General features: G+C 35.3%; 1 protein-coding gene across 2 annotated transcripts in view; it reads left to right on the top strand.

Moving 5' to 3' along the window:
- EIF3H (eukaryotic translation initiation factor 3 subunit H) overlaps positions 1–17,814 on the top strand; it is a 109,106-nt gene that overhangs the window by 28,081 nt on the left and 63,211 nt on the right. The window contains exon 2 of one of the 2 annotated variants that reach the window (XM_021942576.2): positions 3,020–3,176. The exons of the other annotated variant lie outside the window; for it this stretch is intronic. Within the exon in view, the coding sequence (XP_021798268.1) occupies positions 3,020–3,176 (157 nt within the window). The remainder of the gene's footprint in view (positions 1–3,019; positions 3,177–17,814) is intronic. 2 annotated transcript variants of the gene reach the window in all.

The raw sequence follows: 17,814 nt of genomic DNA, 5'->3' as shown, positions 1-17,814 counted from the left end.
GCTCATATATATCTTCTAGTATCTCTTGTTTACTTTGATTTCAGTAGTGGTTCAGCAATCTCATTAGTAGGGGTTAGTATAAAGGAATCTAGGTAACCTAGATGAATTGGTAGATGTGTTTGTAATAACTATCAGTTTAGTTTATCCCTTCTTAATCATCTGTGTTTGTTCTGTTTTTTAAGTGTAAAAATGATTTTTCTTGGCAGAGAGGTATGTTGAATAAGCATTAGTTATTGACAAAAATCAACAATATTGGTCATTTATTGAGCACTTAGTAAGTATGTGGCAGACTGCAAAGAACTCTATACTGTGTCATTTTAGTAGTGTCGGTAATGATATGAATAGTGCTATTTTGCAAATTAGAATCTAAGGCTTGAGAAGATTAAATAGCTTTCTCAAGGTCACAGCTAGTAAATGCTGGAGCTGGAACTCATACCCATACTTGTATGACTCATCAAGTCCATTTTTGTGCCTTTCAAGAAGTGGAGAGGTCTTTCATACAGGAATGTGTAGGTTGTGTACTTCTTTCATTTCATAGTATTGAAGGTCTGCCAGTCTTATTAGTTGGTGTTAATCCATTTTGAGCTCTTTTCTCTGCTGACTGCTTGCTCTCCTTTGGAGTTCCGTATCTTACTGGTGTAGTCTTTTTGGATCTATTCATAACACAGTTTTTACTGCATGTCTGTTGTCTATTACTAACCGGTTATTTTAATTATCAATTTAGTTAGTAATATGAAAATCATCTCCTTATTATTAAAGTATACGCACAAGCTTTGAACTTCAACTAGGTTTAAATCTTGGCTCCACTACTTCCTAGATGTGTGACCGTTAGCCGTTTACTTAATTTCTCTCTGCCTCAGTTTTCTTATCTATAAAATGAGTATAACTGTACCTTTCCCCTAAGGTTGTTGTAAAAATTACATGATAGGGTAATACATGCAAAATAATTAGGTGATTGCCTATTATATAATGTTTAGTAAATGTAATGTGCTGTTATTAACTGGTCATTAATTAGTTTCTTTTTTTCTTTCATAATTGGTTTATTGGTTGTGTTGAGGATCAGTACACAGACATTTCAATTTGTTCGCAATTCTTAACATATATACTGAAAATCTAAAAAGCCATGTGTTATAATTTTTAAAGTTATTTCAGTAACTTTCCAGCTTAAAATTGGGAAGCAAATTTTCCATAAGAGGCTATCAAGTGCCAGTATCTTCACATGTTAGTAAGCTGTTACATAGATCTCACCAATTCACAATATAATAATATGGACTACATACTCAAATTTTCCATCTTCCACAGCACATTAACAAAGTTAATTAGAAAAGCAGGACTCCCACTACCAAAGATGTTACAGTGCATACAATTATGACAGGGAGAGTCATGATCAAAGAGTGTGTTTCTTTAGGAAATAGTTCTACTAAAAATAATGTGGGAGTGAAAGTAATTTAAACTGTTCAGGACATTAAATGCAGGACCGTAACTCCATATTGCCATTTAATATGCTTTGTATTACAGGATATAAAAACTAACCCCCAACTATGGAATGTTAAGCTGACAAGACAGTCAAACTCTCCCATAATTCAATATCTCACACAAACTTGTGTTTACAAAATAGTTGATAACAGTATTCCTCTGGGTTGTACAAGAAGGGAAATAGGGACTACTGATAAGATGCAATGTATTATGATATTAGTTAAACTTGGCTTCTTTATCTCTGGTGTCATCAGAGGCTGGACTTTTCTCAGTTTTGGTTTCTTCGTTTTGTGCAGGTAAATTTCTTTAGTTTCCTGGTTGGCCACTTTGGCCTGTTTTCCCTTTGCTCCCCTTTTCCCTTTGTTTGCACTTTTTTGTCTGAAGATTTATCCTTTCCTGCTGCCTTTTTTAGCTTTGTTTCCACTTTTGCGGGAGCAAGTTTAGCTGACAACCGCATTGATTCCCTCTTAGGCTGTTTCTTCACCACCCCTGTGGCTGAGCTGACCTGTGGACTCAGGCTGCGCACAGAAGTAGCTGCCCGCCCTGTGTGTGCCTGGCCCACCCATTACTTAATTTCTAACAGTAATACATTTGTTTTAATGGAGCAGTAATAACGTACAAATAAATTGTCATTTTCTTGTTAGACTTCTTTTCCCTCTGAGAACTTTACATTATAATTTTGAATGTGTTGCCTTTTGGGTCTTCAGGCCATGGGCTTATATGAAATATTAATGTTATTATTATTAATATGTGTCAGGCACTATAAAAAGCACTTTACATATATTAACCCCATGTTGTAGGAATTATTAGTATTATTATTATTGCAGACTTTAATTGCTTGTCCGCCTATGCACGGTGTTACCTCTTTTATCTTTATGGGAATATTAAAGGAGAGAGTAGTATAAGATCCGGTTATTCCATGAGAGGTTGTTTAGTGAATCCTTCTGGTTGAGGAAAACTAGATCATGCTGGAGACTGTACCAACCAGATTCTTGTTGGATACATGCTGGAGACTGTACCAACCAGATTCCCGTTGTTGCATCCTCTGACTATGGAGATGATCTGTTGAGAAAGACAAAATGAGAATTTATCAGAAGGCTCTGCTTTCAGGTGTCCCAATAATTGAGAACTTTATCTCTGTATCTTAATGATTTTTGTCATTTACGTGTCTATTAACATGATCACTTTCTCAATAATAGCCGCAGGTTGAGGGGAGTATTTATTGTTTGATTTGGCTGAAGGAACTCCTAGATGCCAGACCATGGGGGAGCTTTGATTTAAGAGCACAAATGCTGTACATGGCCGTTTTTGACATGTAGTCCAATTCCTGGAGTTTCAGATCTACATTTAGATTATGTGAGCTTTATTATTTATGTAAGGGTAAAGGAAAGGATTTGTAAGATGTTTATTTATTCCTCTTATTTAATTTTGTGGTTTTGCAAACCTAGTGCAGTTTATTTTGTTTTTTTTTTTTCTTAGAAATAAAGGAAATAATAAACTAGGATGGTTGTTAAGCTCCTTTCTGTGTGTGTGTGTGTTTTAGGTGGTATTAAAGATAATCAAACATTATCAAGAAGAAGGACAAGGAACTGAAGTTGTTCAAGGGGTGCTTTTGGGCCTGGTTGTAGAAGATCGGCTTGAAATTACCAACTGCTTTCCTTTCCCTCAGCACACAGAGGATGATGCTGACTTTGATGAAGGTAAGGGTGTTCATCACAAGTGTGTCTTTGCAGTGCATACAAATGGATATTAACACAGGTCTCACCATAACTTTTGATAAAGTTATGTGAGCTGGGAGTCTGTCAGGCCAGCCTACTTCACTTGATATCTGATACTTTGGGAAAATTATATAAATTCTGGGAAATGAGGGTTTATACCATAGACATCATTAGTTTGGCCTTTACTTATTTGGAATTTGTGATTCCCATTTGTAATAGATTGGATAGGAACTCTGCTGATGTTGACTTTGTCAACCTGAAATCGGCTTACTAAATAAAGATTTGAGGGACAAAGATCATCCTTATGTGTCTGGTATCCATTCCCTTCTATCTTCTTTTGATTAAGTCAGTGTTTAGAAAGAGATGGAGTCATTTTCTGCTTCAGAAAGAAGATACTCCTCAAGCATTTCAGAAATATTCTGTTTTTGTACTATGGGTGTAATTGTTTCATTAGCAAAGGCTGAGAGTAGTTAAAAGCTCATATCAAAGGCTAAAGTCAGCATCTAAAAGATTTTTTTAAAAATCACGTTGAAAATAACTTCTCACTTATTTGAACTCTCAGGTTTCATTTTCTGTGTAACTTTTTATTGTGGTAAAAAGCACATAAAAATTTTAAGTATACATTACAGTAGTGTTAAGTATATGCATATTGTGCAGTAGGTTTCTAGAACTATTTCATCTTGCAAAACTCAAACTGTGTATCCATTGAACAATCCTTTTTCCACCTCTTTCATCCCTTCATCCCCTATTCTACTTTGTGTTTCCAAGAGTCTGACTATAGGTACTTCATGTTAGTGGAATCATGTGGCATTTATTGTTTTGTGAGTGGCTTATTTAGCATAATGTCCTAAAAGTTCATGCATGTTGTAGCAATGACAGGATTTTCTTCTTTTTTCTTAACACTGAATAATAATTCATCATCTGTATATACCACTTTTCCTTATCCAGCCATCTGTCGATGGAAGTTTAGGTTACTCCCACCTATTGGCTATTGTGAATAATGCTGCAGTGAACATGGTTGTGCAAATATCTCTTCAAGATCCTGTTCCCATTTTCTTTTGGATACGTACCCAGAAGTGGTATTACATAGTAATTCTATTTTTAATTTTTTGAGGAACTTCTGTATGTTTTTTAGTAGCAGCTGCACCATTTTACATTTCCAACCTTGCACAAGGGTTCCAATTTCTTAATATCCTTGTCAACACTTGTTGTTTTCTGTGTGTTTGATAATGGCCATTTTAACAGATATGAGGTGATCATCTCATTGTGGTTTTGATTTGCACTTCTGATGATTACTGATGTTGAGGATCTTTTCATATGCTTATTGGTGATTTGTATATCTTTGAAAAAATGTCTATTCAAGTCCTTTGCTTATTTTAAAATTGGAGGCTTTTTTTTTTCCTGTTGAGTTGAAGGAGTTCTTTATATTCTGGATATTAACCTCTTATCAGATATGTGGTTTGCAATATGTATTTTCTCCCGTTTTGTAGGTTACCTTTTTACTATATTGATTGTTTGCTGGGCAGGAGTTTTTACATTTGATGTACTCAATTTATTTGCATCATCTTTTAGCAGCGTTTTGTAGGTAACCAAAGCGTTTTACCTCTTTGCTTAAGTTTATTCCTAAGTATTTTATTCTTCATGATGCTATTGTAAATTGGATTTTTCTTAATTTCTTTTTTGTCATTTTCGATATGACTTTTAACTGATCACTTTAACTTTGATAGAATGTTACTTCGTTTGACTTCATACCTTCATAATACCTTGAGCATATGATAGACACAAAGTATATGCTTGCTAAAGTGAAATACCTTGCAATTTGTCTGCAAAACAGTTTTTCATTAAAGAATTCCTCTGGAAACTAACCAGGGCTACTTTTGTTCTAGGCACCTGAATACTAGCATACTTGGATTTTTTAAACCTTTATGCAGTGTGCATCTTTTTTTTTTTTCTTTAAAAAAAACTGGCTATGCTCTCCCTATTTCATCTGAATTACCTCCCACAGAATTAAGGTTGAGATTTCTCTGCAGTTCATTCTGGCAGTATTAGAATATCTCTTTCGCTATACATGTACATATCTGGGGGTACTTAATTATATTTAAATAATCACTAGGGCTGGAAAAGAAGAGATTGTTAATGCAGTTTCTTTGGTTTACAAGTGAGGAGTTTGAGAGGTTTAAGTGTTTTGTTTGGTTATTGGGTTGGTGGCACAGTTGAGAATAGAATCTATTCCAGAACAGTTAACACTGTCACACAGTTTTTTCAGGTAATTAATTTTTTAAATAATATTCTTGGTTTAGAATATGAAGAAATAATATTCATTGCAATTATGGTAGGCGAATGAAACAAAATATATTACTAATTCTAAATCATTGGAAACCAACTTCTTTTATGAGCCTGAAATACTTGAATTGACCAGTATGTTATTTCACGAACATGCACTTGATTTTTAAAATTTCTATAAGCTCTTTATTTTTAAAGTCTTAAAAGAATGTTTATTTCAAAAGTTTCACATGGAGTAAGAAGCACAGATTATTATCCTAATTTTACAAATTGGAAAACTGAGAACAGAAGAATAACTGTGTGGATTTACGTAGGTAGACTTTGCGAGAATAGATTTTTTTTTAAAAAATGATCATTTAGGGCCTTTTAACTGATAAGAAAAACAAAACCTCAATTCTTTGGTTTTCCTGCCAGTTTTCTCTGCTTCTTCACTTGGGTTAGAGAAAAAGCAAGTTCCAGAATATATACTACAGGCTGCTATTTGTGTGAAATTTTAAAAAATATAATACTACATACTGATAAAAGATACACATGTAGTAAGAGTATAAACATGCATGAGAATAATAAACACCAAATTCAGGATAATAGTTACCTCTGGAAGGGGAGGTATAGAGGGGACACAGAGGACTTCAGCTTTATTGGTAAAATTACTTAAGTTGGGTAGCAAGGACACAAGTGTATGTTATTTGTGTTAGTCCATTTTCATGCTGCTGATAAAGACATACCCCACACTGGGTAAGTTACAAAGAAAAAGAGGTTTAATGGACTCACAGTTCCACATGGCTGGGAGGGCCTCACAATCACGATGGAACGTGAAAGGCATGTCTTACATGGCAGCAGGCAAGAAATAAAATGAGAACCAAGCGAAGAGGGTTTCCCCTTATGAAATCATCAGATTTTGCAAGACTTACTCATTACCATGAGAATAGTATGGGGGCAGCCGCCCCTATGATTCAGTTATCTCCCACTACGCCCCCTCCCACAACATGTGGGAATTATGGGAGCCACAATTCAAGATGAGATTTGGGTGGCGACACAGCCAAACCGTATCATGCCACCCCTGCTCTTCCCAATTCTCACGTCCCCACATTTCAAAACCAATCATGCCTTCCCAACTGTCCCCCAGAGTCTTAACTCAGTTCAGCATTAACTCAGAAGTCCACAGTCCAAAGTCTCATCTGAAACAAGGCAAGTTCCTTCTACCCGTGATCCTGTAAAATCAAAAGCAAGTTAGTTCTTCCTAGATATGACGGGGGTACAGGCATTGGATAAATACACCCATTTCAAATGGGAGAAATGAGCCAAAATGAAAGGACAGAAGGCCCCAGGCAAATCTTGAAATCCAGTGGGGCAGTCAAATCTTAAAGCTCCAGAAGTGATCTCCTTTGACTCCATGTCTCACATTCAGGTCAAGCTAATGCGAGAAGTGGGCAGCTCTGCCCCTGTGTCTTTGCAGGGTACAGCCTTCCTCCCGGCTGCTTTCATGGGCTGGTGTTGAGTGTCTGCGGCTTTTCCAGGTGCATGGTGCAAGCTGTTGGTGGATCTACCATTCTGGGGTCTGGAGGACAGTGGCCTTCTTCTCACAGCTCCACTAGGCAGTACCCCAGTGGGGACTCTGTGTGGGGGCTTCAACCCCACATTTCCCTTTTGCACTGCCCTAGCAGAGGTTCTACATGAGAGCCCTGCACCTGCAGCAAACTTCTGCCTGGACATCCAGGCATTTCCATACATCCTCTGAAATTTAGGCAGAGGTTCCCAAACCTCAATTCTTGACTTCTGGGCACCTGCAGGCTCAACACCACATGGAAGCTGCCAAGACTTGGGGCTTGCACCCTCTGAAACCACAGCCCGAGCTGTATCTTGGCTCCTTTTAGCCATGGCTAGAGTGGCTAGGATGCAGGCCACCAAGTCCCTAGGCTACACACAGCAGGAGGGCCCACAAAACCTTTTTTTCCTTCTAGGCCTCTAGGCCTGTTATGGGATCTGCAGCTGTGAAGGTCTCCGACATGCCCTGGAGACATTTTCCCCACTGTCTTGGAGATTCGCATTTGGCTTCTCATTACGCAAATTTCTGCTTGAATTTCTCCTCGGAAAGTGGGCTTTTCTTTTCTATCGCATTGTTAGGCTGCAAATTTTCTGAACTTTATTCTGTGTTTCCCTTTTAAAACTGAATGATTTTAACAGCACCCAAGTCACCTCTTCAATGCTGTGCTGCTTAGAAATTTTTTCCACCAGATACCCTAAATCATCTCTCTCAAGTTCAGAGTTCCACAAATCATTTAGCAGTCTCTTTGCTAAAACATAGCGAGAATCATTTTTATTGCAGTTCCCAGCAAGTTCCTCATCTCCATCTGAGATCACCTCAGCTTAGATTTCGTTATCCATGTCATTATTAGCATTTTGGTCAAAACCATTCAACAAGTCTCTGGGAAGTTCCAAACTTTCCTACAGTTTTTCTGTCTTCTGAGCCCTTTCAACTGTTTCAGCCTTTGCCTGCTATCTGGTTCCAAAGTTGCTTCCACATTTTTGGATATTTACAGTGGCACCCAACTCTTGGTACCAATTTACTGTATTAGTCCGTTTTCATGCCACTGATAAAGACATACCCGAGACCTGGCAATTTATAAAGAAAAAGAGATTTAATGGACTCACAGTTCTACGTGGATGGGGAGGCCTCACAATCATGGCAGAAGGCAAAAGGCATGTCTTAGATGGTGGCAGGCAAGAGAGAAAATGAGCATGAACATGTACATTAAACATTTAAATGAAAACATTTAATATTTGTCAGTGTAAAAATTTAAATTTAAGAACACTACAACAATTCAAGTTTTTAAAATTTCAATTAAAATATATTTTAAATTTAAATCAAACAGTTGTAAATGTAGAAAAATATTTTAGCCCTGAGATAGAGACTTACGTTTATCATTAAATAATAAAAAATAGGCATTGTATTCTGTGTACTGTATATAAATTGCCTATGATTAGTTGTTAATCTGCACAGTTGAAGGTCTTTTCAGTCCCATTTTCTGAAATTAGGATACTGATGGTTTTTTTTTTTTTTTTTTTTTTTTTAGTAGAGACGGGGTTTCACCGTGTTAGCCAGGATGGTCTCGATCTCCTGACCTCGTGATCCGCCCGTCTCGGCCTCCCAAAGTGCTGGGATTACAGGCGTGAGCCACCGCGCCCGGCCGATACTGATGTTTAGTGACATAAATAACTTATCAGAAATCTTAACTAGGAATTGGTAATATAGGGATTATAACCAATAGCTGGCTGAGTTCCAAATACCATGGTTTTTCTACTATAATATGTTGCTCTTAGACTCTTAGTGAAGTGTATGCCAGAAGTTAAAGGGTGTTGAGTGTAGGTCATTATTCCGTATGTGAAATCCACTTTTTGTGTAAAACAAGTAAATAAGTTTTTCTTGGTCTACCTTTGGAAATTAATGGGAATTGTCATTTTTCTTATACATGTGAAAAATCTAAGATAATAGTATTCTTTAGTTTTTCATAACCTCATGTGATAGATTTAAATTTTAGGTTCTTTCACCTAACCCATATATTCTTTTTGAAAAAATACTTGCATTGATCTCTCCATTTTATTTTTCATGAGAATTTAAAAAATATTCATAAATTTTTCTGACAACTATTTACTCCTCAACCCTTTAGAATGACTGTGTACTTGGTGATGGTAACATTCCCTCCTTTTTATTTGTGTGCTGTCCTCTGGCCTTTTTCCTGGGTGACTGTGCTTTCCATTCAAACATTTTGAGGGTGGACTTTCCCATATTACATTCTCTCCATTTAAGTTTCCCTACTTCTATCCTTTCCTCTTTTTCTTTTTCATCTTAGATTATTCGTTCCCTATAAAAATGTAGTTTTTCTGTCTTCCAGAACCTTGCCATAGTTTCTCTAAGAAGTTTGTGAGATGACAGGCTTGATGGTGATAGCCACAGTTTCCATTCTAACTATAATTCTGAAAAAATGCAAAGTTAGGAACTCTTTTATTCAGAATTAAAAGGCCCATAATTATGCAGTTGATATTTCACCCAACTCTGAGTTGAGAGATTACAAACTTGCCAAGTGCTGTTTCTCAATCCATTGTCCTCACAAAAACAATGAATTCTGATATGATCCAATGGTCAGTTATTAAACTAAGGCTCATTTCCTCCTGGCCTTGAATGTACTGTTCACGTATTTCTAGATATACAGATATTGGACATAATTATTTCTGTCTTCATTTTCTTTCCCACCATAGTAATTTTTATTTATTCTTTTGTGTTTTTATTACAATTAGCATTTTCAATACAATGTAACTCCTAACATTTTTTTTTTCTTTTTTGGGGGAAGCAGGTTTTATTACTAATTTTAATATATGTATTTTTATTTCAGTAGGTTTTTGGGGAATGGGTGGTGTTTGGTTACATGAATAAGTTCTTTTTCTGAGATTTTGGTGCACCCATCACCTGAGCAGTGTACACCGTATGCAGTGTGCAGTCTTTCAACCCTTACCACCCCCCAACCCTTTCCCCCAGTTCCTCAAAGCCTGTTGTATCCTTCTTATGCCTTTGCATCCTCATAGCTTCACTCCAACTTATGAATGAGAACATATGATACTCGGTTTTCCATTCCCGAGTTACTTCACTTAGAATAATCGTTTCTAATTCCATCAAGGTTGCTGCAAATGCCATTATTTTGTTACTTTTTATGCCTGAATAGCATTCCATAATATATGTATGCATCACATTTTCTTTATCCACTGATTGATTGATGAGCATTTGTGCTGGTTCCATATTTTTACAATTGCAAATTGTGCTGCTATAAACATACGTGTACAACTATCTTTTTCGCATAATGACTTCTTTTCTTCTTGGTAGATACCCAGGGGTGGAATTGCTGGATCAGATGGCAGATCTACTTTTAGTTCTTTAAGGAATTGCCACACACTGTTTTCCATAGTGGTTGTACTAGTTTACATTCCCACCAAAAGTGTTTTCTTTTCACCCCATCCACACCAACATCTATAATTTTGTTTTTTTGTTTTTTGTTTTTTTTTGATTGTGGACATTCTAGCTAGGAGTAAGGTGGCATTGCACTGTGGTTTTGATTTGCATTTCCCTGATCATTAGTGATGTTGAGCATTTTTTCGTATGTTTGTTGACCATTTGTGTATCTTCTTTCATGTCCTTAGCTCACTTTTTGATGCAGTTGTTTTTTTCTTGCTGACTTGTTTGAGTTCGTTGTAGATTCTGGATATTAGTCCTTTGTCGTTTATATAGATTGTGAAGATTTTTCCTACTCTGTGGGTTGTCTGTTTACTCTGCTGATTATTTCTTTTGCTGTGCAGAAGCTTTTTAGTTTAATTAAGTCCCATCTATTTATCTTTGTTTTGTTGCGTTTACTTTTGGGTTCTTGGTTATGAAGTCTGCCTAAGCCAGTGTATTGAAGGGGTTCTCCAATGTTAGCTTCTAGAATTTTTATGGTTTCAGGTTTTAGATTTAAGTCTTTGATCCATCTTGAGTTGATTTTTGTATAAGGTGAGAGATGAGGATCCAGTTTCATTCTTCTACATGTGGATTGCCCATTATCTCAGCACCATTTGTTGAATTGGGTGTCATTTCCCCACTTTATGTTTTTGTTTGCTTTGTCAAAGTCAGTTAACTGTAAGTATTTGGCATTATTTCTGGGTTCTCTGTTCTGTTCCATTGGACTATATACATGTTTTTATACCAGTACCATACTGTTTGGTGACTATGGCCTTACAGTAGTTTAAAGTTGGGTAATGTAATTCCTCCAGATTTGTTTTTTTGCTTAGTCTTCTTTTGGCTATGCAGGCTCTTTTTTAGTTCCATATGAATTTTAGGATTGTTTTTTCTAGTTCTGTGAAGAATGAGGTGGTATTTTGAGAGGGGACTACATTGAATTTGTAGATTGCTTTTGGCAGTATGGTCATTTTCACAACATTGATTCTACCCATCCATGAGCATGGATGTGTTTCCATTTGTTTGTGTCATGTATGATTTCTTTGAGCAGTGTTTTGTAGTTTTCCTGGTAGAGGTTTTTCACTTCCGTGCTAACCCATATACTCATTAATATAAATGGGCATTAAAATGTAGTCACCAGTAGATTTTTGTTAAACTTAGATAAAAACTATAATTTTCTGTTATATGGAATAGTCCTGTGTGTTGATTTTTAAAAATCATGGTAAAGACCCATTGCATTTCTTACTGCTTTTCTATTGTTTTGTGCTCTCTAAAACTAGCATTTATTCAGAGAAAGGTCTTTTTTTGTGCCATCCGCCTCAGGGAGGTAATATACCAAATATTTCAAAATTTTAATGAGTATATATTTCAAGTGTTTTGTTTGTTTGTTTTGGTGTCTCATGTAAAGAGGATATTTTTAATCTGTTGTCCAAAAGTGAAATATTAATAAATGGTTTAAGTCAGAGATTGACAAATAATGATCTGATTTGTAAATAAAGTTTTGTAGGGACACTGCGATGCCCATTCACGTATTTTTTTGTGGCTTCGTTCCCGATACAGTGGCATAGTTGAGTAGTTGTGACTGAGACCATATGGGGCCTAAGCCTGACATATTTACTGTCTGATCCTTAAAGAAATTTTGACCACCTGTGATTTATATAACTTCATGTCTTATTGTTCTCCCTCTCCTGTAAAGTTAAAGAATAAGGCAATAAATCCTCTCTTTCATCATAAATTGATAATTTTTTGTGCGATATTTGTTCTTGATGTTACCTTTAATCTTGGCTGAGCTCAGAATGTATTTTGAGCACTGAAACGAACATACTGATACTATAGGATGTTTGTTTCACTGGCACACCTAGAAAGTATCAGAATAGGTAGTTTTTGCTTTAGTTTTAGTGCCTTTTTCATGAAAAAGAAAACACATATGAAGTTGTAATTCGTGGTTGCTGACCTGTGACTAGGCATTGTGGGAAGATAATGGTATGACGCCAGAAAACCTGGGTGGAAATCTTAGCTTTATACTTTGGAGCTGTGCAACATAGAATAATTTCTGAACCAATTTTTTCTGACTCTGGTATCTTTTATTTAGCACGTATTAATTGCTCACTTGAGTCCTAGAAACGATGAGAATGATAATTTCCTTATGAGAGTAATGTTTTGTATTGTGCTGTGTTAGATTATGTTACTGGATGATTCAAAACCTAGAAAACTTTTGTTATAAGTTTTCTATTTGTTTCTCTTAATTCACAATTTGTTTTTTTTGTACATGTGGTAACTCCTTTGAGTGGATTCAGTCTTCATAAACTTTTGTATTACAGAATTTACCTTCTAGTTGAAAGTGAGATAATTTGATCATATTAGAGAATATATGCTTTTTCAAAACAAAACAAAAAAAGAGTAGAAAAACTCATACTAAAATTCCCATTAGGGGGCACTATTATCAAGCTTAGCAGAACTGAAGACTAATTTGTTTTCTTAAACATGCAACCCAAGGCTTGCTAAAAGGGAAAAATATTTTCATCTGATAAGATTCAGATACTGTTTTATACAACTGAATTCCTTAAATATGTTATAAAGTGCACTGAATTAAACACAGATTCAATAACTCACTGCCTTGCTTTTCAGCAGACTAAATTGATTTAATATTTCAGGTGCTGTAAGAAGCTTACTTTATTTTGCATCAGAGCCAAATCCATAGTTTTCATATTTGGAGTGGCCAATTTTGCTTATTACACACAAAGGATGATCCTTAGCCTTCAAAATAGGTTGATTTCAAAACGAAGCATGAAGAGTGCATTGTATTCCTAAAATTCAGTTAGGGGAATAAAATAATGTCTTTTTACTCAGACAGTATTCATGTGTGCACCATGTATAATTATTAAAGTGATAATACGCATGGTAGTGATAAATACAACACATAGCTTTTATCTGTTTTTGTTCATTTTCAGTAGGAGAAAATTGTTACTTGAAAATTATTTGCTCTTGTATTAATCAAGTTTGGTGTTGCAGTAAGAAATACTGGCGTCAACTGTTTACATATTTTGTTTATGTTTTCAAAAGAAAAGCAGAGTTGTAGAATCAGTCCTTTCAGAGGCTAAAATATGAATTGACAAAAATGTAATTAAAATATTGATGTATTTAGAGTAATTTTTCCCAGCATAGGGTTATTTTTGTGTGACTGAGTTTGGAGAGAATAAATTTGTATGGTGATGTTATTTGCAGTGCTCTCTGTGCAAGTTAGTCGTATTTTACATTGGAGAAAATCTCTGCTTAGTTACTTGCTTCCTCAAATCTCACCTTCCTTCTCTTCTTAGTTTTCCTGCAGCCCACACCCAGGGTAAAACTGCTGGAAACCTAGTCTGTAGTTACTACTTCGCCTTTGTATTGCTTTTAAGCTCAGGGAAGAATTGAATTTGGACAGAGAAAGCATTTGATATTTTTTAGACAGATGGGGGCATTTTGTGAATAGACATGTGTTTACTTATTATTTTGTCTTACCCCCATCTGTATGAATAGTCAGTGATCATTGTGGTCTGTTTGACACATTCCTTTTTTGAAAACTTCTGTTTCTTTTGTTACATTTTTTTTTAAATGATATATTTTTGGTAGAAATGTTAGAAACGATATGTAGACAATTTTGGGGTATGTTTTGAAATTTACTGGAGAAATAGCATGTTTACCTAGTGACCTCATATCATTGTGGTCAGGTGTGGAGGTATGATAAAATGTTTCAAATATCCAGAAGAAAAATTAGTCCACCCTAATTCACTTCAGCATTTAGCCAGCAAATTACTTGAGTGGGAAGTAAAAAAGATACAAAGACACCAAATCTGGTTACTGCCTCAAAAGATTTTAAGTGGGAGAGACAAGTGCGTACATAAAAAAATTGTAAAACAGAATTGATGTAAGTCTAGACTACAAGAGGAAAAAATGATGGGAACACCCAGCTATCAGCCACTAATTCGTTTTGGGGGATGATTTCACAGGAGAGGTGAAGTTTGATTCTATAGATAGATGTCAGTTGCAATTTTAAGTAACTGTTAAACAAGAAAGTTGTGTCCTTTGAATGTGTTCTGATTATTTGTTTATCTGGGTCCTCATAAGTGGCACACACACCTCGAGAAATCAAGAACAAACTGATATGTATATATTTTTAATTTGACATCTTTATTGTTCAGATTCCTTGAAAATACTTTTCAGATATTGCTGTTGCTTTAGTATTCAGGTAGAGAAGTTGTTTTTGACGTTTGTTTTTATACATGAAAGTTCTCCTAATAATGATGTTAGTGTCATGTTTATAGAACCTTGGGGCCCATATTGCAGTTCTATTTAAAATATTTAGTAAAATACTTAATAGATACTTGATTTTAGAAGCATTATGTAAGCAGGTAACTAGAGAGAATCGGTACACTGAATTATATAATTCCTCTCGGTACTCATCTTTTTGTTGCTCACGTAGTATTTTGAAAATGTTAAACTGTTCACATTTAGTGATTTACTGCTAAATAATCAGGGCAATGAACTTTAGATTTCTGCTTACTTACATTTATTTGAATCACTCAGAAAAGCCTGATTTGTGAGGTGAAACTTTAACGTAAAAACCTAAATTTACTTTATGTGTTTGGCTTTTGGTTTATTAAGGTGATTAGAATATACGAGAAGCAAAATCCGAATAGGAAGCATCAGTTCCCGTATTTTCATGGCTTTTTGGTTCTTTCAGTTTGAGTGTCTCAAGATTTTAAATACAATAGTAGGAACAAAGTCTAGCTTCATTTTGAAAGCTTGAAAAATATTTTTGCATTTACTTCGTGTTTTACAATTTAGTTCTTTTTCTTTTCTTTTTTAAAAATAAGTTGAGAAACTCTTGTGCGTGGAAGGATAAACTTTTGAAAATGTAGTCAAGGTAAAAGATTTTTCTGCTTAAAGAAATTAAAGCGCTTTACACTCTATTCTCCCTTAGTCCCCAAAGCGTAAGTGCTATGGTTTGGAAAGAAGCCAAGTAAAACCTGTTCAAATTTTGTGCAGACTTAAAGTAATACTGTAAGATTTGAAAATTACAGGTGGATACGGTACTTAAATAGTATTTAAAATTCCTAAGTTTCCCAAGTCTAAAAATGTAATCCTTAAATTACTGTTCCCAGTGGTTTAAATTTTAATTAAATAAAAACTGTCTTACTTTTGACCCACAACAACTTTAGGTAAAGATATTTGAATTTATTACTAAACTTTAAGGTAATAACCATTAAAATGAACTGCTTTAGTACTAATTAAAATGTCAAAAAGTCACAATTACAGTATGTAACCAAAGATCCTTGCTATTTCTTTTTTTTCAAGTTCAGAGTTGCTTCCTATCTTGCCCAGGAGAAATGGTACTCAGTTTCATTCCCCCAATTAAATATATTACCTAATGTATGTTTTACAAGTCAATAATTAATTATAATTACATTTGATGTTTTGGTGCTAATACTGAGTTTTCCAAATTGCCCTTTATCCTAATAAAGTGCTATCATAGTTATGCCAGTAAAGTGTTCTGTTTGCTTTATATTCATCTCTCTCCAGGTGAAATTTTCAGTTTGTGGAGCTTTTATCTGTTTTGAGATTGTTCTTTTATCTGTTTGAGATTATCCTTCATGGCTTACCTATTAGCAGTTTCAGAATTGTGTTTTCATACCATTAACGCTTCTCCACCATGAGTATTATTTAATGCTTTTTTCTACCAGTAATTTTTACTCAGTACGTTTTAGATGCTTTCTGATATAGTTGAAAACAAAGGCAGTATTTATTTTGACTTTAAGTAATAATGTTATGATATAGGTTTATAGTGAAACCCGACATCTCCCTCTTTCCTTACCCCATATATGTATTTACCGTTTTTTTTTTTTTTTTGCCCTCTAACATCTAACCTACAGACATCATCGTTTGATATACAGACAGCCCTTCTTTCCTATGTGACGGATGAGAGGGCCATACAGTTCTTCCAGTGGTCTTTGCAGAAAGGTGTTCATCTTTTTTCTGGTTTATAGAATTGAATGGGCGACTACCTTGTGGGGACATACTTTGGCGGTAGGCTACTAACCTTACAAACCAGCAACTGTGGTAGAAGGAGTTTGGCAGCAGAGCCCTTGATGGGGCTCCCTAGACTTGTGGCATGCTGTTATCCTCAGCAGACAGCAGTGACAGCAGCAGCAGCAGCGGCGGCAGCAGCAGCAGCAACAGCAACAGTCCTACGAATTCCAGCTGCTCTCAAGTCACTGTAGATTCCAGGCTCATCTGCTCTCACTTCAGTGTCTCCTTTTTGCTTTTCTTTGTTTCTTCTTTTGTTGTTTATTCATCACACCAATATTTGAGTGGAAACTGTGTGCTGGGCACTTTGGCCTTTGCTAACTTACATTTCTGCTACAGATATTTTTTGAAATGTTTGTTATTTATAGAACTTAGCGGTTTTAAGCAGTGTATTTGACTTGAACATGAGAAGCATGAGGAGACTTGTTTTAGTGCATTATGTTAGTGAATCAGATTATTGAAAGGTGAATATTATGTTAATATGCAGGTGAACATGTCTGGAACATATTTTTGTTTAGCTGGAGAATGTCTTGGGGTTATAAACACATATTTACGAAACTGTGTGTCTCCAAGTTTGTAATTCAAAGTGATTCTGAATGTATGTGTTTCATACGATACTTTTGTTCTTGAAAATTTATAAGTTGATCATCTTTTTTTCTTTGTCATATTAGAAGTATTTTATTTTCATTTTTGATTCATTGTCATTTGGTAGCAACTCCCAATACTTTAAATGTACTCAGTTTTTTAAAAAGTCTTATTACCAGGATTGTTGGTAATATGGATTGTTTCTTCTTAATATTTTAATTTCTCTTCTTCCTCCAACTACCAGCCTCACCAAACCCATGAAAAAAGATAAAACATTAAAAAGATTCAGTACTAGAAGAGGATGAGGGGTTGTATAAAGGATAATAAAATACCTTGATGGGTATGAGCTATTTTCTCTGTTGATAAAATGGAAAATGGGGTGGTATAGATGTTATATGCAGTGTTAAGCTGTGTATGGTTTGCCTCCCTGCCCCTTTTGGAGATATTCGATGTGACCAACAGTGAGACTCTGATGTTTTTTTCATAATCCAGATTTACATTTCTGTCTTAAATTGTCTCCTCATCTTCTGGGCAACCTGAAAAGATGCTGGTATCCAATTATGGAAGCAATGTGTATACACGTATACCGTTACAGTTCTTAGTTGAGAAAATTTCTAAAATAGAATATATTTCTAAAATGTATATATAGCAAATATTATATATTTCTTATATATGGGAAACTTTCAGATAGGCATAACAGGAAAT

The sequence above is a fragment of the Papio anubis genome, chromosome 8 (genome assembly GCF_008728515.1).
Source record: "Papio anubis isolate 15944 chromosome 8, Panubis1.0, whole genome shotgun sequence".
NCBI classification, from domain to species: domain Eukaryota; kingdom Metazoa; phylum Chordata; class Mammalia; order Primates; family Cercopithecidae; genus Papio; species Papio anubis.
Note: the sequence above shows the minus strand (reverse complement) of the source record. Positions and strands in the feature narration are given on the sequence as shown.